Source organism: Episyrphus balteatus, chromosome 4 (assembly GCF_945859705.1).
Source record: "Episyrphus balteatus chromosome 4, idEpiBalt1.1, whole genome shotgun sequence".
NCBI classification, from domain to species: domain Eukaryota; kingdom Metazoa; phylum Arthropoda; class Insecta; order Diptera; family Syrphidae; genus Episyrphus; species Episyrphus balteatus.
Genome location: NC_079137.1, coordinates 12,545,573 through 12,567,688, shown reverse-complemented (window position 1 = coordinate 12,567,688; position 22,116 = coordinate 12,545,573). Strand labels below are relative to the sequence as shown.

Genomic DNA, 22,116 nt, shown 5'->3' with positions numbered 1-22,116 from the left:
TGTACAAAATAAATAGATTCTCATGTGAGCAAAAGTTTTTCCCCCTTCACCCTGTTATCAACTCAAAAAGAATACAAACATATCAAAAATATTTTCGAAAAGACTTTCACTTTCCATGATCTTATTTTGTCACGCTATTTCGACTAACCATTAACATGTGGGAAATGAGTGCCGAAATTGTTTTTTTTGGGACATATGTCTCAGTAGTGAGGGACAGACCTAAGTCCCGAATTGGATTCTAGTAAAGTGGGACATAAATTCCGAAAAAAATCGGGACCTATGCCCGTGCGCGTTTTTTTTTACTAAAAAGTATACTTTTACGAAAAATAACGCTTATTTGATTACTTTCGTTTTTCTTTATTAAATCATTGTTGAAAATAAATTCTCTTTTAATTTTGTTGAGTGTGTACTAGGTTCCCATTAGAGAGTGGAATTCAATCCCAGCTTGAATGGGAAAGAAAACCACTTCACTAAAGTGGATTCCGCTCCCACTCAATGAGAACGAAGTCCCTCAGTGGACTTAGTTCCCGTGGACTTAGTTCCCCGCACCGACATTACCTCAATAAAAAAAAAAACACTTTCATATAAATACATTTTATAGCTAAGCATGACTTGGTTAGCAAAATATTGCAATCACATTGTAATCTAAGATTTAAATCTGTTAATAAAAATTCCCTATACCATCTATTTCATTTTAATTGTTTATAAAGAATTTCGAAGTTTGTATGCGGTGACTCCATTATAAAAATAGGCTTTCCAAGTTCATCAGTGTATTCGGCGTAGTTAACTTTGTAAAGTGTTTCAAAACCACAGGATTTCATTATTTTCTGCGAGAAAGCTCCAGTTGTATCGGTTTTCAGGACCTAATAATACAAATAATTGTATGAGTTCTCTTTTTTTTAATGTTTTCAATATAATAACATTCTTACTTTGAATCCACAATTTTCAGCTTGGGCAATGCTACGTTTGACCAACTCTTTACCAATACCTTTTCCACGGTATTTTGAATCCACAGATAAAACTCGCAAATGAAATATTCTATCGACTTGGAATTTTTCAAATAAATCAAACTTTGAGCTTTGGCCAAAAATGAAATTGAAAATTTTCTTAAATTTTTCATCGTCGCTCATGTTGATTTTCTTTTTAACTATTTCCAATCTACCAGGCTGGCTAACAGCACTTAATAAAACTCCAGCAATCTATGTATGTTATTAAAATTTAAATGTACAAGTAATCTGAATATTTTTAAAAAGTCCTAACCTCACCATCTGGAGCAACCGCCATCAGATTAAACCCATTTTGCATATTTTGATAATTAAATTCTTCATATTCTTTATGGCCTTCGCCTTTTTTACATAATCCAACAGCATTGCTTAGGGGTTCATCAACATAAAAGTTATTTCGCAAATGTTTGATAACATCATCAAAACGATCCTCGGGAATACTTGTGTATTCCATGATGAATTTTTTTTACTGAAAAAAGAAAACACCAATTTCTAAAAATAATCGATTAAACTGTGTCGGCCGATAAAAAGTCTGTAGTGGACGCGATTAAAAAAAAAATTAACTAGGTCAAGTTATATTGACAAAAAAATTCCTAGAACTTCCTCAAAAATTGTTTTTTGTTTCTTACAGAATACTAGATCCAACTATTTAGTAAAACCCCGGGAGTAAATCCAAATGAATACTAATATTATTTTGTAAAATATCTTTTTTAAATTCTATTTTTACAGAAGAATTATTTAAATTATATCTTATCACCACCACCGTGTTCGTATGTAGCTATCTACGTTTAACTGAAATTTAACATATCTCCAGATAACCTTCAGTGCGTGTTCACGATGATCTGTTATCTGTATTAAAAAAAAAAAAAAACACTTTGGGGGTTACCAATAATGAAATTTAAAGATCACTGAAATATTTAACTGAATTAACCAAACCAAAAACAAATTTAGTAGTCATGTTTACCCTCTGTAGGCACACCTCTTTTTTGCGAATTTCGTTTAAACTTTTTCATGGCGCTAGAACTTTTTTCGGTCTCACTATTTTATGGAGAATCATATATGAAATTGATGTAGAATTTTCCGAGAAATTCGAATACTGTATTCACAATTCCAAAAAACAGTATTTTCACCCTTATAAATATAAACACACTTTTCTGTGACCACTTTTCATTTTTGTCCTGCCAAATTCGCCCTCGTGTGCCGACAGAGGGTTAAAGGCTAACACTTGGTTAAATTTAACAGTTGGGAAACTCAACTATAAGATTTACCCGCGAGCGTTAGCCTTTAACCTGACTATTAAATTGTTTTTTTTTTTTTTTTGGCATGGTGAAATATGTAAAATTCAGTAAAATATTTAAGTGAATTTTAAATTTGATTATTGGTAACCCCCATTGGGTAATGAGGTGTTCAAACAGGTTTATGTTTAAACACCAACAAAAAAAATATTTTTTGTATTATGTATATACTTCTTGTTGGTCACTAAAACTTTTTTTTAAACCAATCATTTAAATTTAATTTAAACATTTATTTTATAAAAATGGAATAAAAATTGTTTTTTAAGTAACGAAAACACTTTTTAAAAGGTTTTAATCATCGAACTATAGGTTAGGTTAGGTTAAATGGGCTGACAGTTGATCTTGTTACCGTCACACTTAGATCAATGTAGATCCCTTGTGATACCCTGAAGTATTGTAACTTCATGAAAAAGTGATAACCTATGAATGCTATGGTTGTTCGAGCCATTTGGAGGACTTTATAAAGCTCAGTAGGCTATTGCCTGAAAGTTCCGAAAGTTCTTCTAATTCATTAAAGAAGTAGTTTCCTAAGAATTTTTTCCTAGTGCGACAGAGTGCTGGGCAGTGACAGAGGAAGTGAACAGTGTTTTCCTGTTCGTCCTCATTGCCGCAGCCTCTGCATAGATCATCCGTACTAAGCCCCATTTTCTTTTTGTGGTATCCTAGTAGGTTATGTCCCGTTAAGACGCCTATTAGGGATCTTAAGGAAGGTTTACTAAGTAGTAAGATCTTATTTGATTTTTTCTCGTTGAAGTTCGGCCATAGTTTCCTGGTGTGACCGCAGGTTTCTAGGAGGTTCCATCTTTCATTTGTTTTTTGTGAAATATTGTTGACAATATTTCGTTTTATTTCACATTGTGGGATTCTGATGTTATGGTCTATGAGAGAGGGATCAAGAACTGAGCCCTCCCTTGCAAGCTCATCCGCTTTTTCGTTGCCGAACACATCACTGTGGCCGGGAACCCAGCAGAGTCTTACATTATGCTGCATACCAAGAACCCTAAGCTCTTCGCGACAGCAAGAAACAAGCTTTGACTTGATAAAGTATCGAACTATACTTTATTTAGCCCTGATTTTTCAATCGTCAGTTAGACTATCAGAAGAATAAATATCAATATAAAAAAAACTTTTATTCCTAGGAATGAGCTCTATCTGAGGTTTATCTGACTATTGAAAAATTGGCCCTTAATATTCTTAATATTATTCAATTTTTTGTAAAACAAAGAATTTCAAAAATGTTTGAAAAATTTTTGGAACTTTGTTTTTACATAGTTTTTTTTATAAAAATTTTAAAACATAAAAAAAAAATGGTAGGTAGCCCGACTAACAATTTTGCTTCTATAAAGCTTTACAGGTGCTATAGTTGCTTCTGTAAAGCTTTAGAGAAGCAAAATTGTTTGTAGGGTAGGTATGCTATCCTTAAGAAATTATTATTCAACAAAGGAAAACAAAATTATTATATTGAATTTTGATTTTTTTTTAAATGATACACAGAGAGTTTTGATAATTTTTACTCATTTTTTTAATAACGGTATTTTTTATCAAAATCCTCAGAGACATTATGGTGAGACAGGCAGAATTGCGGGATCCACATTTTTTTGTATTCTTGCATATAGAAAAAGACCACCTAAAATTAAGCGGATTTCTGAATTTTTTTTGCCAAGATGACTGCCGTCTTAAATTAAGCGGAAATCCACTTAATTTAAGATGAAATTCTTCTTATTTTTATGATGATAAGAAGATTTTCATCTTTAAGTCAACTTAATTTCAGGTGATATTTTTCTCTGTGTTATCATCAAGGGTCATAATATCCACATTCCTTCATTAATCATCGTTATGTCATGTCAGATTGTTATCTCGATTTCGATATTATTTACGAATCCTTAACTTGCCTTATTGCACCTATATCGCAAGTAAAAAATCAATATTGAACTTTCGATTTATAGATTTAAGAAAGTATTCACGCCTGATTCTGCGATTTTTGCACTCTACATACAAATTTTGAACGACCAGCTATAAATAGGTATCATATTTTTATTCGGCTTTGTTATGACCTCGATGTCGAGTAAATCATAAACTCCCATATAACTTCACACTGGTTATATACTTATGGGGTTTGCCGGTGGTATTGTTCCATTTCTGAGATTATTTGAACGCTGGTGTTTTTGGATTTGCTTGAGCTAGAAGTTTTGAGGCCTACCTTTCATCTTAGTTCACAGTCATATCGGAACGCTTTATAATATTGCGTTGTTGGAGGTGTGCTCGCTAAGGGTATCCTTTTAATTTTAGATTACAGAAAAGTTAGTGAATAAACTAGCGTTTTGTGGAACACGGGAAGTCTGATTTTTCAGATCTAACAGAAAGGTTCAAAAAAGTACAAGTATAAGTATAAAATTTTCCCTATTTATACAATTATATTTTTTTTCTGGGTCAACATTATTAGGTTATAGCATTTTCTTTTTTTTTTTTCTTTTTTATGTTTTGGTATTCTTCTTAGGCCTAAGGATAGTTACATAATTTTAGAGCATCAAATTTCCAGTAGTTTGGTAAACATTTGAAGTGCATGCCATTTTTAATTCTATAGTAAAGGAACTGGAAAAAAAAAACAGTCCAGTTTAATATTTTTGAACAATTTTATACGTTTTTCCATAAGAGAATGTCGGTTTGGTCAAACAAATTTATGTGAGTGGTTTCTATTATATACTTCTGGTGGATCATATTTTATTTATTAAATTAGGAAAACTTAATTTTTGTTATTGTTTTTGTTCTACTAACTACATACTAATACATGCACTCATGATGAACTCTTTGTAATACAGCTTGCTCTAAGCTGACTACATCGAAGAATCTGAAGTGCAAAAAAAAAGTAACAAAAAAACACGCATACGCCATAGTGAACGAGTCTATAGGTGAATTGCTTTGCTTTCCTTTGCCGGCTAAAATTTAAATTAACATGTATTTACTCGATAAACCATTAAAATCCACAATGAAAATTTATAAAAATCAAATATGTACTATGCTAAATTAATGTAACAGATATCATTGAGGTAATTTATGATCCAAAATAACATCTGTTTCAAGTAATTTTAATTTTCAACGTCATTTCATTTGTGCTATCTACTTAAATCTTTTTAATCCTAATAAATTAATTTTGTGGCATTATAAAAATTAAAAACCTATTTAAAAGTCTACAAAACAAACTGCTACGCTTGCAATAGTTCTACTACGACTTTATACGCCCTGTTTGTCGCCAATTAAACTACAAAATGTAAACAACAACATTTACCATGTGGATAAGTGGAGTCCCTAACCCCGCGGGATCTCCTAGATTGTGATGATGTTGAAACTCTCCCACAAGTATTCAGTGTAAAACAAAAATATATACAAACAACACTTCCACCCTAAACATTTAACGGAAACACCACACATCGAATAACATGCATCGCGATAACATGCAATTCCAAAACAAGCAATAAAACATCCAATTATGAATCTGTCACAATCGGCAATAGAATCAATTAATCCAAGCGATGGAATAATGGTAGTGGGGCTGGGTATTATTTGCTCTAATATATAAATCGCTCACACGTTTTAGGAAAAAAAAAAATGAAAGTTTTTCCCCCAAAACCGGAAGGTCATCAGCCACACCATCAGTCATCACTTCATCAGGTATTGTTTTTTTATTTACTCTCTCTCAAACGAGGTTTTTACTCTTTACACTTCGGATGAGTGGAAATGACATCTTCATTTAGAAGAGCCTCTCGAATGTCATCATAATTACAATGGTTGGTAAATAATGATGGCTGGCTTTGGGGTATGCCATCTTCCGCCATGGGTAAAAATTATACGGTGACAGAAAAGCACAGCTGAAATAACGCCACCGTGTGCGTGAAAGCTTTTAAAATGTATGGACTTAGTGATGGGGGATGAAAAAGAGTGCCTTTTATATTAATTCTAATGTCATGGTATAGAATTTTACATTAAACTTTGGAATTTTGTTTTCACTTTTTGTCGGAACTAGAGCTGAGAGAGCCTCGGAAGTCGGAACTGGGTGGGATTTCTGCCTCTTTTTTTCCTTTCTTCAACCGGGTTAAAGATGATATTGTTGTTGTTCCTATTGATAGTGAAATTGAGCAACGAAGAAAGAAAAGGAATAAAATAATGGACTTAAAAGGTTTTTTTCTTTTATTTCGTTAGGAAGTCTGGAGACGATGAGGAAGCAGGTTAGAAAATGATTTTTGCTGCTGTGGAGCTTGGAGTATAAGAAGAGATGTGAGTTTGAGATTACGTGATGGTGGTGATGGCGCAATTTTGTCTGAATGTCTATACTTTTTGAAAAGAATATACATATATGTATATATAGTGCCTATATGTACATTGTATACACTTTTTTGTGGTTTTATTACATCTATGTATTTATAAGAATCAGATGAAGACGGCATTTTATTCAATAAATTATGGACTGTCGTAGCATCATTTGGAAAAAAATCTGCTTTGTCAACGCTTAATTAGTTCTAGCTTCTTTGGTAGATTTTTAGTTTTTGCTTTGATCTTTATAAATATTCATTACCTCTGCTCTAACGAACGACAAAAATGACTTGCAAATTCAATGAAGAGTTAATAACATGTTCCTGAAGTTCATGGGAAATGGTTATAGGTACTATTTTAGACTTTAATAAAGACGGGATTGGGTTGTATACATGTGTAAGTGGAATACAGGGTGTATTCAAAACAGGGAATTGCATGTTTTTTTAAATTACAAAAAATATCTGTTTAGATGGTTTTAACTTCCAAACAAAGTATGTCATTTTATTTTTTATAACAAAGACTTTGTTGGAGTTGTTTAAAAAAAAAAATATTTTTCTGTTTATAAGAATTAAAAAAAAAAAAATGGATATGCCGTTCTAAAGAAAATTCATTGATCCGCTTAAAAAAAGAAGATGATCGTTCAAAAAATTTTTTGTTTTCTAAACCCAAAATTGATATTTTTGAAAATGTTCCATAGTTAAAAAATTAAAATTTAAAAACGTACAAAAATTGTCGTTGGAATCAGTTACATTTAACGTGAAATTCAGAAACCAAGAAAACGGATCTATGGCAGGTACCATCAATAACGGCTCTAAAAATATTTTTTTATTTCAAAAGTAGAACTCTATTTTCCACAGCCCATATATTTTTTAAATCAAACGTTTTCCATTTTTTAATATGACAAATATGGTTATTTTTTTTTTTTTTCAAATTTCGCCTTAAAGAAATCATCATCTAATAACCAAAACCCTTAGCTTTCAAATTTGAAGCAATTCGCTTTAATGGTTTAGAATTCAGCTCAACACCCAGGCAGAAAGACAGAACAGCGAGACCCACTTTTTTCTACACTGTCCATCATCGAAATGCCAGTCCTTATTGTTGTCTCGATTTCAATTTTTTTTTACGAATCCTAAACTTGACCTATCCATATACCTATCGCAATTAAAAATAAAATGCATCACTGGGTTTCACGAACTTGCTCTTTTGGAATTCAAGTTGCTAAAATTTCAAAACATTTAATATAAAAACTTGGCAAATGTAATTAAATAAACAAAATTCGTTCTTCGCAGGAGCTCCAAAACAAGTATGCAATTTAATTTCTTTTATTTTAATTTTTGTATAACACATACTACGTGGGCACAAAGCCAAAACCACGAACCTGCAAAATTGTAGTTTTGAGAAAAACGGCTTCAAAGTTTTGGAAACACATGCAATCTTATGAAAACTCGTGCAACAAAAAATGATGTTTTAGGCTTCTAGGCAACAGATGGAGGATTGGGATTGACTCAATGAATAGAGGGACCGATAACAAGTTAAATGACACATTAAAGTCAAAATGTACAAAAATGCAGAATCGCGGCTTTGGCGCTGTGCCGACGACTACCTGTACATTAGGGTGTCCGTTATTTCCCAAAGTGATGTTTTCGGGGGAGACACCCCCCAGATCGAAAGTTAAGGGCCTAAATAAGGGGAATTTAGCAAAAAAAAATTTTTTGGAGGTCATTAACCCGTGTCTCTAAGGTCATACTTTCCCCATACAAATTTGTATGGGAAATTTTTAACTCATACATAAAATTTTTTTTCTCTCGAGTTAAATCATCTATTTTTAAAATGTTTGTTGATTCTGGTTGGAAAATAGTTCCCTTAAAAGATTACATTCAACATTTCCCGTTAAAAAATTTTTTTATATTTTATTTCGCATTTTTTTTATTTATTATAAAAACGGCAAAAATTTCAAAAAAAATTAAAAAAATTAAAGTTTTTGATTTATACACAAATTTTTGAATGCAATGTTTGAAAAGAATTAAAAACCAATAAAACTGCATTTAAAATTATTTGATAGGTGAAAGCAAAAACAACGAAAACAGGTAATAATTTAAAAAACCGAAATAAAATATAAAAACATTTTTAACTTGAAATTTTGAATGTAATCTTTTAAAGGAACTATTTTCCAACCAGAATCAACAAACATTTTAAAAATAGATGATTTAACTCGAGAGAAAAAAAATTTTATGTATGAGTTAAAAATTTCCCATACAAATTTGTATGGGGAAAGTATGACCTTAGAGGCACGGGTTAATGACCTCCAAAAAATTTTTTTTTCCTAAATTCCCTTTATTTAGGCCCTAAACTTTCGATCTGGGGGGTGTCTCCCCCGAAAACATCACTTTGGGAAATAACGGACACCCTACTGTACATACATATTTTTTTATAAATAATTTTTTGAAAAATAGTTTTAAATAAAGTCGGTATAGGCTATTTTGTAGCAATTATAATTATTATTATCAACTTCAAACGAAAATTTCATATATGTTCCATTTTCAAAATTTGATTATTCAAAAAACATTTTTAAATCCAAAAATGAAGTCTTTCTTTCACCTATTGGTTTCTGAAAAATAAACTTTTTTCATCAAAAGATAGATTTTGTTTATCTTCTAAGATTTGAATTTGAAACCGTTTTTGAGAACTTTACGCACATATGTACATATGCATACGATGTGGAATATTTATGGGACCCGGCATCACGTGGGTACTGGTTCTCATCCGGTCACAAAACCTCGTATTGTAGTAAAGACGATTGAAAAGTCTATCTAAATTGTTTGGATAAAAACATACCGACTTGTTGCCTTAATCTTACACTGTATTAACAATGCTTCACTATAAATCACCATCCTCAAGGCTCTAACATTAATGAACACAGTACAGTTACCTTTTAAAACATTAATAAAGTAATTTTTTAATATAAAAATATATCAAAACGTACTTCTCTTAGTCAAAAAAAAAAACCTAAGTATCTTTTAAAATGTCTTTTCCTTTGATTATTAAATCAGTTTTACAACTTATCACTCTCAAAATATTACTTTGATGAATTTATAATTGATTCAATTTTATTTAACTTCCTTGAATGGAAATAGAAATAAAATCATTTGTGACTTTTAAAATCCTTTTTATTTCTACAACAAAATTATTTTAAACGTTCTTGTCTACACGAAGATTAAATTTTTACTGAGACAAAATAATAGAGTGTACCTATCTGTATAGTGTACGATAGAAATTATTATAAACAACTTCTCAGATAAAATACTATCCAGCTAGGGAGAGAATAAAAAAGAGCTTTTTATCTATTAAATCAAAGGTCGGGAACACACCCCCTTTATACTCGTACATATCTGAGTTTCGGTATCAAACTGTTGCATAAACTTTATTTATTTTTGTTTTTTTTTTTTTTATTAAATAGCTTTGAAAGCTTTCAGCTCCTCCTTTAAGTAGAATGAATAGCTTATCATCAAACCACCCTTTCTGTATCCACAGGTTCTGTTTGACATCAGTGTTTTTCATCCAACATCAATAAACGTACTACCATCATTAACATCCTGCTAGCCCCAAGCTAAATCGAATGGTCGTTTAAGTGAATCTTAAATGTATGATGAAGTAGAATCATCCTTGTATAGTTTACATACATTGCAAAGCTTTGGTTGACAAATGTTGGCAAAAAAAAGCAGTGACCAAAAAGGAAATTAAAAAGACTTTAATACCCCCTTTACTAGTCTTAGGGGCAATTTTTTTTGCTCATAGAAAAAAATGCAGAGATTTATCTTAATTTTTTAATTGATTTTTTCAACTGAGTTAAGTACTATCAAGAAAAGTTAATTAAAAATAATACCTTAGTTCTTATAACGTTTTCATTATCTTTGATACTTGATAGGTGTTATCCCCTCCTGGTATATTCAACTGGCTACGCTCTTGAGAATAAGAGTGGTCTACATGGTGGTTATTAAAATTCTTAAAGGGGAGACTAAAGTCTCTTATATTACATTAAAGATTGTATATTATGCATATTTGATGTTTAGGGGACGTAAAATGGATGCTCGTTTGTAATGCATTTACTATGTGCTAAGAGGAATTATCACGTTTAAGATCATATTGTATGCAAATACGTCGAGTTTCATCCATTTAGATTATTTTAAACATAGATGTACTTGAGTGGATTGGAAAATGGAAAAGCTATTAGTGAAATTAATGTAAGTCTATATTTACCTAAGAAAGAGATGATAAGATTTTGGTATCTTCAATTCCGTAATCATCACCTTTTAAATGGACATAAATACCGACTTCTTTAATGTGTATGTACTATTATCCTAGACATATTGGGGAATGTTCATAGTCGTTCTTAGACTGGGGTTTATCCAATGTTATTTGAATAGGCTGAACTCCAGTCTTTCTTAGCAGCAACTTAGACAGCAACTATGAATATGGCCCATTGTATGCATGATGTAATTTTGAAATACCAGCGTTGTCCTGCTTGTTATCAAAGAGCTATACAAATATTTGTCCATTACTTGAAATAGAATTTTTGTAAAATATTTAAATACTACAGAATTGAATTTAAAGTGTTGGCTTTTTCTGTTTGTTTCACCCAAATTATCTTGAGCTCAAAATTTGTTAGTCTAAAGATTTCTCACTGATGCTTTTCATTCTGTTTTGGCACTTGAGGATAGACTATTCAAGGTATGTAATATAATCTTCTCCATTTTGTATTTTTGAAGTTTTTCGAATTTATGTTACACATACGCCACAGTGACCTACTTCGAATATAGTCATATTATATTTTATTTAATGTATTTTTCAGCAGGGCATTAACCTCAAACATACCATCAGCTTAAAAAAAAAAAAGTTTTAGTCACTAGGCATAAATCTTCTAGACCAACGTTCAACTTTAGTACCTATGAATTAAAATTATTTTTATTATTGAAATAACAATTTTGCGTATACAGTATAAGTGGCTGGCATTTGTTCAAATAACAGATTTTTTTTGTTTGTTTGTTTGTTTTTTTTTTTCTTTTTTATTTAATTAAAAGCGTTTATGATAAGTTCTTGTATAGAGAGACTATGTACAAGTATTTTTTACTTGTATACAAGAATAACATTAGACATTATTTAAATTATATAAGTTACCCTTAGCTCAACCGAGACTTTTAAAAAAAGTGGGGAAAAAGTGTGTGTATTAAGGTGGGTAAAAAAAAACACTTTTTCGAATTTCAAATCCTTATAGCGCGGAAAAGTTGCGAATGGTAAAGACTAAGAAGGGTTTAAAAAAATGATCAAAGTAGGTAGAACATTTTTTTTAATTGTAATTTTAGAAAAAAGAATTCGACCATCCTTACGCCTTATTTTTTTAATATAATATAGCTTTAGACAACTCTTTTATGAGCTAAATATATAGTAGAAAAAAAATTGTTCAACTTGGCAGAGGACTTCCGGACTTCTGGCGTTTTGAAAATTTGTCGAAATAATGGAAAATTCCTATTTTTATCATTTTTTTAAATTTTTTTGGACCATTTGTTAAATTATTATTTTTACCAAATTTTATCAAATTTCATACATTTTTGACCCAGACTAGTGAGTATGTCTCTACCTCGAGCTGCTATCCAAACCACTGAAACGATTTCATTTCATTCAAACTTGAAGTGTTTTAGGGTGATTCCTCAGAGGGAAAATTAAAAGACCAAAATTAACCGTAGTTTGCAAATGACTAACGATTTTGACTACTGTCAAAAAAAGGTCCTTTTTTTCAAATTAAAAAAATTATACTTTGGCTTTCATGATTTCTGACTTTCACCTTTACTATTTACCCAATTTGCACGAAAATTTTTGTTTGAAAACAAATCTGTGTACCTAGTTAAAAATATAATATTCTTTGAAATAAAAAATATTTTTTAAACTATTTATTACCGATACCTCACTACCCGCATAAAACCATTTTCTTGATTTCTGAATTCTCCTTAATGACTGCACCATTGAATAATTACAAATAGAAGTGACACCGCAGATTACTCATGCGACTATAAGAGTACCGGAAGATAGATGAACTACAGGTTTGCGCCTCAACTATCATGTATTTTCGAGTTGAGTCTTAACTAATAATTTTTTTAAACCTTCATAAAAAAATTAATAATTATTATTATACATTTCAAAGAGCTTATATTGAAATAAGTTTTCGTATTTTGAAAAGTCGTATTAGTCTAGAGAACAAGGCCAATGCCTTTTACTCCTACTGGCCTAGGTTCGAATACCGGTAACATTTGAAACTTTTTTTTTTTTGCGGAGATTTTTTTTGAGAAATTTAATTAATTTTTATTTTAGTAATGTAAAAAAAAAAACAATCTCAATCTCCCGTCGGATTCGAACCTGGGCAGATAAACTTAACAGGCATGCACCTTATCCTCTAGGCTATCTCCACTTTTTGAAATAGGAAAACTTTTATCCATATGTATAAGCTGTTTAGGATTTGATTTTGGGTTGTTGGATTTGCTTTTGGATTGTTGGCTTTGCTTTTGGATTGTTGGATTTGCTTTTTTAATTCAACGCACGATACTAGCGACTACAATTTTACAGCGGAAGTTTCCCTGGGTGTCCACTTCTATTTGTAATTATTCAATGACTGCAACAAATTCAAAATAACTATTTTTTGTACAAAAGTGTTTAAAAGAAAAATTAAATGGATGGATTAAAAAAATTGTTATTTTTGTTTTTGAGAACCGTTTGATGATTTTTTATTTTGTTTTTATGTGTCGACTAATAAATTCTTAATAATGGCATAATCTTTTTTTTTTAATTTGTATTTATTTATTTTTTTTTTTAGTTTATCTAACTACATATTAAAATATATTCTTTGTTATACAAGAAATTAAATAATACATACTTCGTTTGGAGAATTAAACCGTTCAAAAAGAGTTTTGGTTTTTAATTTTAATAATAATTAGGTATTCTAGCATTTTTTTAATATTATTCTTTTATATTATTAATTTTTGCATAAAATGCATTTTTTTTTTTAATTCAAGTTAGTTTTTTTCATACCAATGAAGATATCTTCTACCTACCTGAATTTATTTTTATATCAAAATTAAATCCTTCTAAAAAAAATATATGTACATATGTATATGTACAATTGTACATATTATATCTCTGGTATCCAACCCTTGTATGGGAAAAAACAGTGTGCGACACGGACCATTATAATGCATTATGACGAATAGATACACTTTTTTTACTTCTCGATTAGAGCCTCGAAATTATTTTTATTAAAATTTATACCAGAGGAATATTAATTATTACTTTTCACAGAAAATTAGAAAAATTAGTGATTGAATTAGAAAAAAAAGGTAGAAAACTTATTTTTGACACCATAGAAAATGTGGCCCATTAGCTCAGTTGGTTAGAGCGTCGTGCTAATAACGCGAAGGTCGTGGGTTCGATCCCCCCATGGGCCAGGTTTATTTTTTTATTTATTTATTTTTATTTTTTAAGCACAGAAAAAGTATACATTTTGATTTTTTTGTGTCTTTAATGCTAGCAATTTAGCGAAAGAATTTTAACTTATTGTTTTTAGCTCGAGTTTCTCAGAACTCGGAATCTGCAATAAAACGGTGTATTTTTCAAATTTCTTTCTATAAAAATAGATTTCTTTTTTTTTGTAAGTTTAAGTTCCATTATTAATTTACTAAATTTGTTACTGGCACTGTACAATTAAGAAAAAATATGAATAAAAAGAAAATTTCAATACAATCGCAGATTATTTTATTTAATTTCCTATGCTTTTTACAATTTAAAACCCGAATGTATACTAACAACCCCAAATGTCAAATTCTCATATTGAACCATATCAAAGCCGGCTTTCTCAATCATCTCCTTAAATTCATCTTGACGAGGAAACTTCCGAATACTCTCTACAAGATATTGATACGATTGCCATTGACCAGCTAAAATCTGTCCCATTGGCGGTATAACTTGAAACGAATACTGATCATACAACCATTGAAGGGTTTCGTTGTTCAGGTGACTGAATTCCAGGCACATAAATCTTCCACCTGGCTTAAGAACTCGATATGCTTCTGATAGTACCTGGAAATAAAAAAATAAGTATTCATCGATTCTTAGAATAAGTATAGAGTGAATTTGCTCACTTTATTAATATGTGTACAATTTCTAATTCCAAAGGCAATTGTGTAAGCTGAAAAAGTATTATCATCAAATGGAAGTTCCTCAGCGTTAGCGCATTTCCATTCGATGGAAATTTGATCGAGTTTTTCCTGAGTCAACCCCAAGTTATCAGCTCGAACTTTGCCAACATCCAACATGTGTTGATTGATATCTGATATTGTGACATGACTTTCCCGATTGCTGGGATTCGGTTGTTTGTCTATGTATTTCAGAAATCGAAATGCAATGTCTCCTGTCCCGCCAGCCATATCGAGCAGACGCGCTCCACGCATTGGACCCAATCGTTCCATGAAAATATCTTTCCATATACGATGGATTCCCATGGACATGGCATCGTTCATTATGTCATAGGATTTGGCAACATCCTCAAATACTTTGTGTACTATAATTTACAATAGATTGTACAAATAAAGGATGTTTTGTAAATCAGTGTTTTTTTTTTTCTAACCTTTTTCAACTTTTTCACTTTCTTTCACAGTTTGATAACCAAAATGTGTAGTTCCATCTTCGGTGGAGTTTTCTGGTGCTCTTTGAGCTTGATTTGTTACAGTGCGTTGAAAGTTTGGTATAATTACATTTCTTAAATTGATTTTTATTGAATTTTGTGTATTTTTAAATAGAATTCGAGGGATATTCATCGTTTTAAAATTCTATCGCAGAATTAATTTATGCGGGTCGAGTGTGATGTATGTATGTATGTATTTTTATTGAGACTTGAAAATAATGTTACATGAATACATGAGTAAGTATATTTAGTTCTTTCTTTCTTATTATAAGTAGAATAAGCGGAGGCTGTAATGTATGGCCATCCTGTTCTGTTGTTTTAGTGTCGAATGCCAACATGGCTTGTCTTTTTCTTTTTTAGGAATATAATAGTTCTTGCTCTCGGAGCTATAAAATAGTTTCTGTAGACGATTGTCTTTATACTACTACTAATGACTAAGATATTTATACATATATATACAATTAGATAAAATAGGTACGCTATAAATACAGAAAGTGAGATGTATAGATATTTTACATAAACGAACATATGTTTTCTTTTCCGACATTTATTGACATTACCTATGAAATGTCAGTTTCTTTGATAGGTTTATATTCTTTCTTTTCTTATTTTTGGTTATTGTTTGTATTTTCATATTTTTACATTTTAATATGTTTATTTTCATAAATATAGTTTTGTTCCGATAGGAAGTTTAGATTGTTTATTTTTATTGTTGTTTTCGAGTTTTTTTTTTCTATGTTTTGTTATTGTTTGTTGTTTGTTGTTTTTTTTTTTTACATTTGTGATTGGGTTTTGAGTATATTTATGTTATGTTAATACAATTTGTGATTACTTTGATAATTTTGAGAGCATTTCGTTTTGATTTTTGTTTTTTTTTTTTTTATTTAACTTGATTAGTATTAATCGTATCATAGGTTGTTTACACATATTTTATTTTCTTAAAACTAATACAATATTAAGTAGCAAAGCAAACAATGGTAGTATAGTTTTGACCCAGCTAGAGATCTTTTTTTTTTTTGAGAATATGTTTTTGTTTTGTTTTTTTTTTTGTTTTTTTTTTTTTTGTTTTTAATGATTAATGTTGAAATGTTTTTATTTATCTTATGATTTGTTTGTATTTTCTTTATATACTTTTTAAATTTTAATTTCAGGTGATTTTTGATTTTACGTTTGATTGATTTATTAAACATTTTTCTTTTTGTCTATTTTAGATTGAAAGATCTGATTATTCTTTTGGCTGATTTAGCCTCTGTTATTTCCTCTGATTGAGGTCAAGAAGAATTCAAGAATTCCATCAGGAGTTGATTGGAGGTTTTCGTTGCTTATGCTGATTGGTGATGGATAGAGAGATTCAGTCCATGAATTATTATTTTGAGAGAAGTAAATTCCCTTGATCAAATCATTGTCTGAATATTTCATTTTTTCAATGTTTTTAAACATGAGTTCGACTGTATATTTGATCAATGGAGTTATGTTTGCTTCATTATAAATAAAGTTGTTTGAATATCTTTTATTTCTAGTTTTGAAGTTTTTACTTACACAGAGGCGTAACATCTTTCTTTCGAAGATTTCGAATTCATTAAGGACCGTTGGTGAAACGCTGAACCATACCGGGAATGCGTAAATCAGTGTCGGCCTTATCAACGTTTTGTAGAATAGAAGTTTAGATTTTTTGCTTAGCATAGAGTGCCTTAGGAAAGGCATTAGCATGTTGGAAAGTTTACTAGCTTTGGATTTATTCTCCCTAGCGTGAGGGTTGAATTTAAGCAGGTTAGTAAATTGAACCCCTAGGTACTTAAGCTTGTTTTTAAACGGAATGTTGATGTTGTCAAGGGATAGTTTCAGGTTTTTACTTTCGCTTACTACGCCAGGTTTACCTTTTCCGCTGGCATTTCGAAAGCAGATAGCTTCCGATTTGTCTTTGTTAATATGAATGCCCCATGTTTTGTAGTATTTGTTGATTATATCTAGATGGACTTTGAGATTAATGAGTGCTTCTGTTGGCTGCTCAGAGGGAGCATAGACAAAGGTGTCGTCAGCAAAAAGGATTGCTTCTGATGTGATGGTGTTGTTGGAAAATACAGTATGTGGAAAGTCGTGCATGAAAAAGTTGTATAGCTTTGGGCCGAAAATGGAGCCTTGGGGGACTCCCCTGTATGTCAAACAATTTTCTGACTTTGTCTGTTGAAGTTGAATGAAGAAAAATCTGTTGTTGAGGAAACTGCGAATCATGTTGGTTATGTGTGGTGGGAAATCCATCTGGCTGATTTTAAAAAGAAGGCCGTCTCTCCACACACTATCGAAGGCTTTCTCGATATCGAGCGAACAGGCTACGGTGCATTTTTTCTCTCGTAAGTTGATTGTAACTTCGTTGTGGATTTTAAGTAGTGAGTGTACTGTAGAGTGGGACCTTTTAAAACCAAATTGGTGGTCTGGAATAAAGTCTATGTGATCGTCAGTGTGCATTTCAATTTTATTCATTAGGATTTTTTCAAGAATTTTTCCTACATTCGAGAGCATCGAAATCGGTCTAAAATTGTCTAGAGTGAAGATGTTGGGTTTTTTTAATAATGGTACAATTTTCGCGGTTTTCCATTCTGTTGGAAAGTATCCGTTATTTATACAGTTGTTGTATATAATTGTTAGGTATTTGATTGCTTCTGGTGAAATTTTTTTAAGAATAAAATTGGAAATATTGTCCGGGCCTGTCGATTTTTTAGCTTTAAGATTTTTGATTATGTTTGTCACTTCCGGGATAGAAGTGAAAAACTGGTTATTTTGGTTGATGGCGGAGTTTTCATTTGAAAAGATGAATATTCTTTCTGGCATAGATTCGGCTAAGCGAATCATTTCTGCCTGTACTGAAACAACAACATTGGGGTCATAAGAAGGAATTTTTTCACTGTAGAGTTCCCTAAAGTGTTCTTTAAAGGTGTTAACTTTCTCGGATTCGTTTGTAATTATACGGTTTCCGATTGAGATTTGGTCGCATATGAATCGTTTCTTTTTACCTGTTAGTTTAGCTGCTTCTTTAAAAGCTTGTGGACCTGGTTTGATGTTACTGAGTTTTAGGCTGAGTTGGTTATTTAGCCAAATACTAACTTTTTCTTTTATGATTATTTTGAGTAGGGAAATTTTACTTGAAAGGGCTTTGTACTCACAGTTTACTTTGTTGTATGATCTGTGGAAGATTTTTTTGAGATCTTTTTACCAAAGGTGTTTAATTTTGTATAGATTGTTAATGTCACTTGGAAGATCTTTATATTTTTTAGTATTACATACAGAACTGGAGGAGTGAAGCTCTAAAGTGTCAGAAATGGTTTCGTTGAAAGTACTTATTTTCCGATCTATTTGTGCATTCGAGAGGGAAATAAAGGGAGATGGAAGAACAGTGCTTAAGGTTAAATCTAGGTCTTCCCTAAATCTGGGCCAGTTGGTATTTTTGTAGGATTTACCTACATAAGGTTCAACTAGGGGCAGCATTGCATCCGATATAGTCAGTTGCAGTATAGCTGGGAAATGGTCACTGAAAGTTGGAATTGTTTTGATTATGTAGTTATTATCAAATACATTGATCAAATTGGGAGAAACTAAAAAGTGGTCGAGGTAAGCCGAGCTTCTTGGGAATGTTGGATCTGGGGGGGTGATGTTTATTAGCTGAGGGTTGTTAGTATTGAACCAGTGGTCTAGGTTTCTACCATTTTGGTTGATTTTAGAGTCTCCCCAATTAGGGTGTCTAGCGTTTAAGTCGCCACCCAGGATGGCCCCGTCAAATGCTTCGGATAAGGTATTTATTTTCTCTAGTTCTTCTATCATAAGATTGGATTGGCAGTTAGAGGGGAAGTATAGAGAACCCAGTAAAATTTTTTTTGAGATGTTATTAATAGTGAGGCTTATGTAACAGAAGTTACTTGGGAAGATTGGATTTATTAGTTGCACATTTGTATAACTTATGTTGTTTTTTATAGCTATAGCTACGCCTTGGTTAAAAGGATTGGAAAGAAAATTATAATTGTCTAAAAATACTTTGTGTCTGTGTTTAAGGTGTGTTTCCTGGATGAACGCAACCGTGATATTGTGAGCAAGGAGAATTTTAAGAAGTTCGATTCTCCTGCTCTGTTCTATTAAGGACGAAATGTTATAGCTTAGAGTTTTTAATATCATTATGGTGTGCTTATCATTACCTCATTGAGGAGGTTTAAATATTCTAATCTTTTTTGTTGGAGGGATCCACTTTTATTGATGTTTTTTACGAAATTTTCAATCTTAGTCAAAAGTTCGGAAACACTGATTCCAAAGAGATCTTTGGAGAGGTCTAGAAATTGGTTCAGGTAATTACTGTTTGTGGTTTTTGGTTGGGAGAGACCCAGAGGTGCACTTGATTCTTGCCTAAAGAGGCTAGCGAAAGATTTTTGTGGAAGTATTGCGTTTGATAGATTTTTGGCAAGGCTTATGCCTTCCGATTTCTTTTGGTTAGCTTCAAGGATGGATTTTTTTCTGGAGTTGATGTATTCTTTATATTTTTGACAGCCACGATAATTGGCTGGGTGTTCTTTGTCACAATTGACGCAGTGTGCTTTCGACTCAGGGGTCGACTTCACTGGACAATTGCCTGGCTGGTGGGTATGGATACATTTAACACATTTATAATTTTTGCCACAGTTTTTAGCCAAGTGGCCAAAACTTTGGCAACGTCTGCATTGCAATACCCCTGTATTACCTCTGGGTCTTTCCCAACTAATTTTTGTGTTTAGTACAAAGTTTATTTTTATAATCTCATTTGAGAGTATTCCCTTGTTGAGTCTAACAAGGAAGAGGTTGGTATTGAAACCTAAGCTTCTGGATCTCTCCGTTGAGAAGACCGAGACTTTTTCTACCGTTCCCGGCAGGACGCTTTCTAGATAACTATGGATATCCGATTCATTGAAGTCGGATGTTAAACCCCTGAGGATTAAGTTAAGTGTTTTATTTTCTTTAAGGGTGTATGAATATCCCTGAATCTCTCCACTCTCTCTAATTTTGTCCATCAGCTCCTGGTGGACTTTGGGATTGTTTAAATAGAGCTTGGACGTTCCATTTTTATGGTTTTTAAAATAAAATTTAAAATCACCTGATTTTGATAGACTACTTAGATCTAATTCTAATTGTTTTACATTCGTATTTTCTAAAATTATGGCTGGGCAAAACTTACTTGAATTAATTTTACGATGGCTGGAACCTCCTACGATGACTTCTCCTGGTGTTGCAGCAGCGCTGGTGCTGGTTTCGGTGGAAGCTGGAGTGGTGGCGTTGTTGGTGGTGGCGGTGCTGGTGGTGGCGGTGTTGGTGGTGGCGGTGTTGGTAGTGGCGGTGTTGGTGTTAGCTTGCGGGTTGGTGGCGATTTCTTCGTTGGTAGTGTGAGCTACTGACTCGTCTGTTGTTTGAGATGGTATTTTAAAGTTGCGTCTATTGGTAGACGAACTCTTTAAAAATTTTATGTCGCTCAAGGTTGAGAAGCGGTTACTGTTATTTATTGCCTCTGTTGCTGGGGCAATTGGGGTTGGCGATTTGGCGCTTCTTTTCGCCTCCTTCCAACTTTCGTTGAATTCCTCGATGAAATCCATATCGACATCGTTGCTAGGTTTAGCCCTTTTGTTAAGAGGCTGATCCGTTAGGATGTTTGAAAATCCATCGTTTTTCAGTTGCATGAGCAAATGTGCTGCACGCATCTGGTTAGGGCTGTTTAATAACGCAGCGTTTTTAGCGTTAGGTTTTTTCTTCGTTATGGTTGCTGATTCTTCTTTTTTATTTTTAGTGCTACTTGAGCTGCTACAGGATTTCGAGGAGCTCCCCATGTGGGGGCAGTCCACCTCACCGGGTCCTTGGATGTTTTTTGTATGTGGCTTTATGGTTATGGCGGTTAGCACATGTGCCGTTGAGAAATTGTTATTTTATTTTTATTTTTTTGTTAAAATTACCAAAATTGTAGCGTGGTTGGTAAGACAATTTAATTTTGAATTGATTGGACTATTTAATTTCGCTTTTGCTCTACTGATGTATAAATTAATTGCGGATTAAAGTTAGCCGCGATGTTACTTGTTGCTCGTCCAAAAATCGAATCGGGTCGAGTGTGATGAAATACAAGGTTGTTGTTCATCAACACAGCTGATATTTTGACAGTTGGCAGATTGAATAGTGTGACCAGCCTTACGAAAAATGTATTTAATAGACCCGTTTGTTTACTTTTGTAAAAATTTTCACAAATCATCGAATTTTGTAATGTAGAATAAAATATAATGCACGTATTTGCTCTTGCATTTCAAAGCACTTTTATGTTAGTTAACTTGTAGATTATAAAGAGCTGCCTCTATAAAAAAAAATTTAAAGAAATTCGTTTGAAATAGGGAAAAAGCATGCCGAAAGGCAAATTTTTGTTAAATTGTTATTTGAATTTTTTGAGAAAAAATAAAAATGCAGTTTTATTGCAATTATTATTGTGTTGAATATTGTATTCCATATATGCAAAGTTTAATCAAAATTGTTAGAGCAATTTTCGAGTAATTTACTTTAACTTGAAAATATATTTAACGCTGCTGATGCGGAACGAAAAATTTCAAGTCTCCAAAGTCGACAACGAAAATGCTAACGAAAAAATATCATCAAGTACGTATTCTGTCAAAGTCAAAATAAAAAAATTCAAAATTAATTTAAAATCAAGAAAAATCAACAGAAAATAATTGTTAAAGCAAGAAATAAATGAATTAGAAGTGAAGAAAAAACCGTCAACACTGCTCTTGGAGTCAAG

General features: G+C 31.9%; 3 protein-coding genes and 1 non-coding gene across 5 annotated transcripts; 1 reads left to right on the top strand and 3 right to left on the bottom strand.

The window, feature by feature from the left end:
- Positions 1 to 557: 557 nt before the first annotated feature.
- LOC129918146 (arylalkylamine N-acetyltransferase 1-like) lies at positions 558 to 1,810 on the bottom strand. Of its 2 annotated transcripts, none has more exons than XM_055998520.1 (4): positions 1,634 to 1,810; positions 1,261 to 1,496; positions 930 to 1,199; positions 558 to 863 (listed from the first exon to the last, which is right to left on the bottom strand). In XM_055998520.1, exons 2-4 carry the CDS (start codon positions 1,456 to 1,458, stop codon positions 690 to 692), a joined length of 642 nt encoding a protein of 213 aa, XP_055854495.1. In that variant the 5' UTR covers positions 1,459 to 1,496; positions 1,634 to 1,810; the 3' UTR covers positions 558 to 689. The 2 variants fall into 2 exon arrangements, with proteins under 2 accessions (XP_055854495.1, XP_055854493.1); XM_055998518.1 differs by having other exon boundaries at positions 1,261 to 1,473.
- Positions 1,811 to 14,023: 12,213 nt separating this feature from the next.
- On the top strand, positions 14,024 to 14,097 carry Trnai-aau (transfer RNA isoleucine (anticodon AAU)). The gene has a single exon. It is a non-coding gene; the product is annotated as a tRNA-Ile (tRNA).
- Positions 14,098 to 14,381: 284 nt separating this feature from the next.
- Positions 14,382 to 21,531, bottom strand: LOC129918500 (2-methoxy-6-polyprenyl-1,4-benzoquinol methylase, mitochondrial). Its single transcript, XM_055999090.1, has 4 exons — positions 21,448 to 21,531; positions 15,276 to 15,514; positions 14,791 to 15,209; positions 14,382 to 14,728 (listed from the first exon to the last, which is right to left on the bottom strand). Exons 2-4 carry the CDS (start codon positions 15,463 to 15,465, stop codon positions 14,426 to 14,428), a joined length of 912 nt encoding a protein of 303 aa, XP_055855065.1. The 5' UTR covers positions 15,466 to 15,514; positions 21,448 to 21,531; the 3' UTR covers positions 14,382 to 14,425.
- Positions 20,554 to 21,166, bottom strand: LOC129918187 (formin-1-like). Its single transcript, XM_055998575.1, has 2 exons — positions 20,849 to 21,166; positions 20,554 to 20,733 (listed from the first exon to the last, which is right to left on the bottom strand). The coding sequence occupies exons 1-2, from the start codon at positions 21,164 to 21,166 to the stop codon at positions 20,554 to 20,556; spliced, it is 498 nt and encodes a 165-aa protein (XP_055854550.1).
- Positions 21,532 to 22,116: the final 585 nt, after the last annotated feature.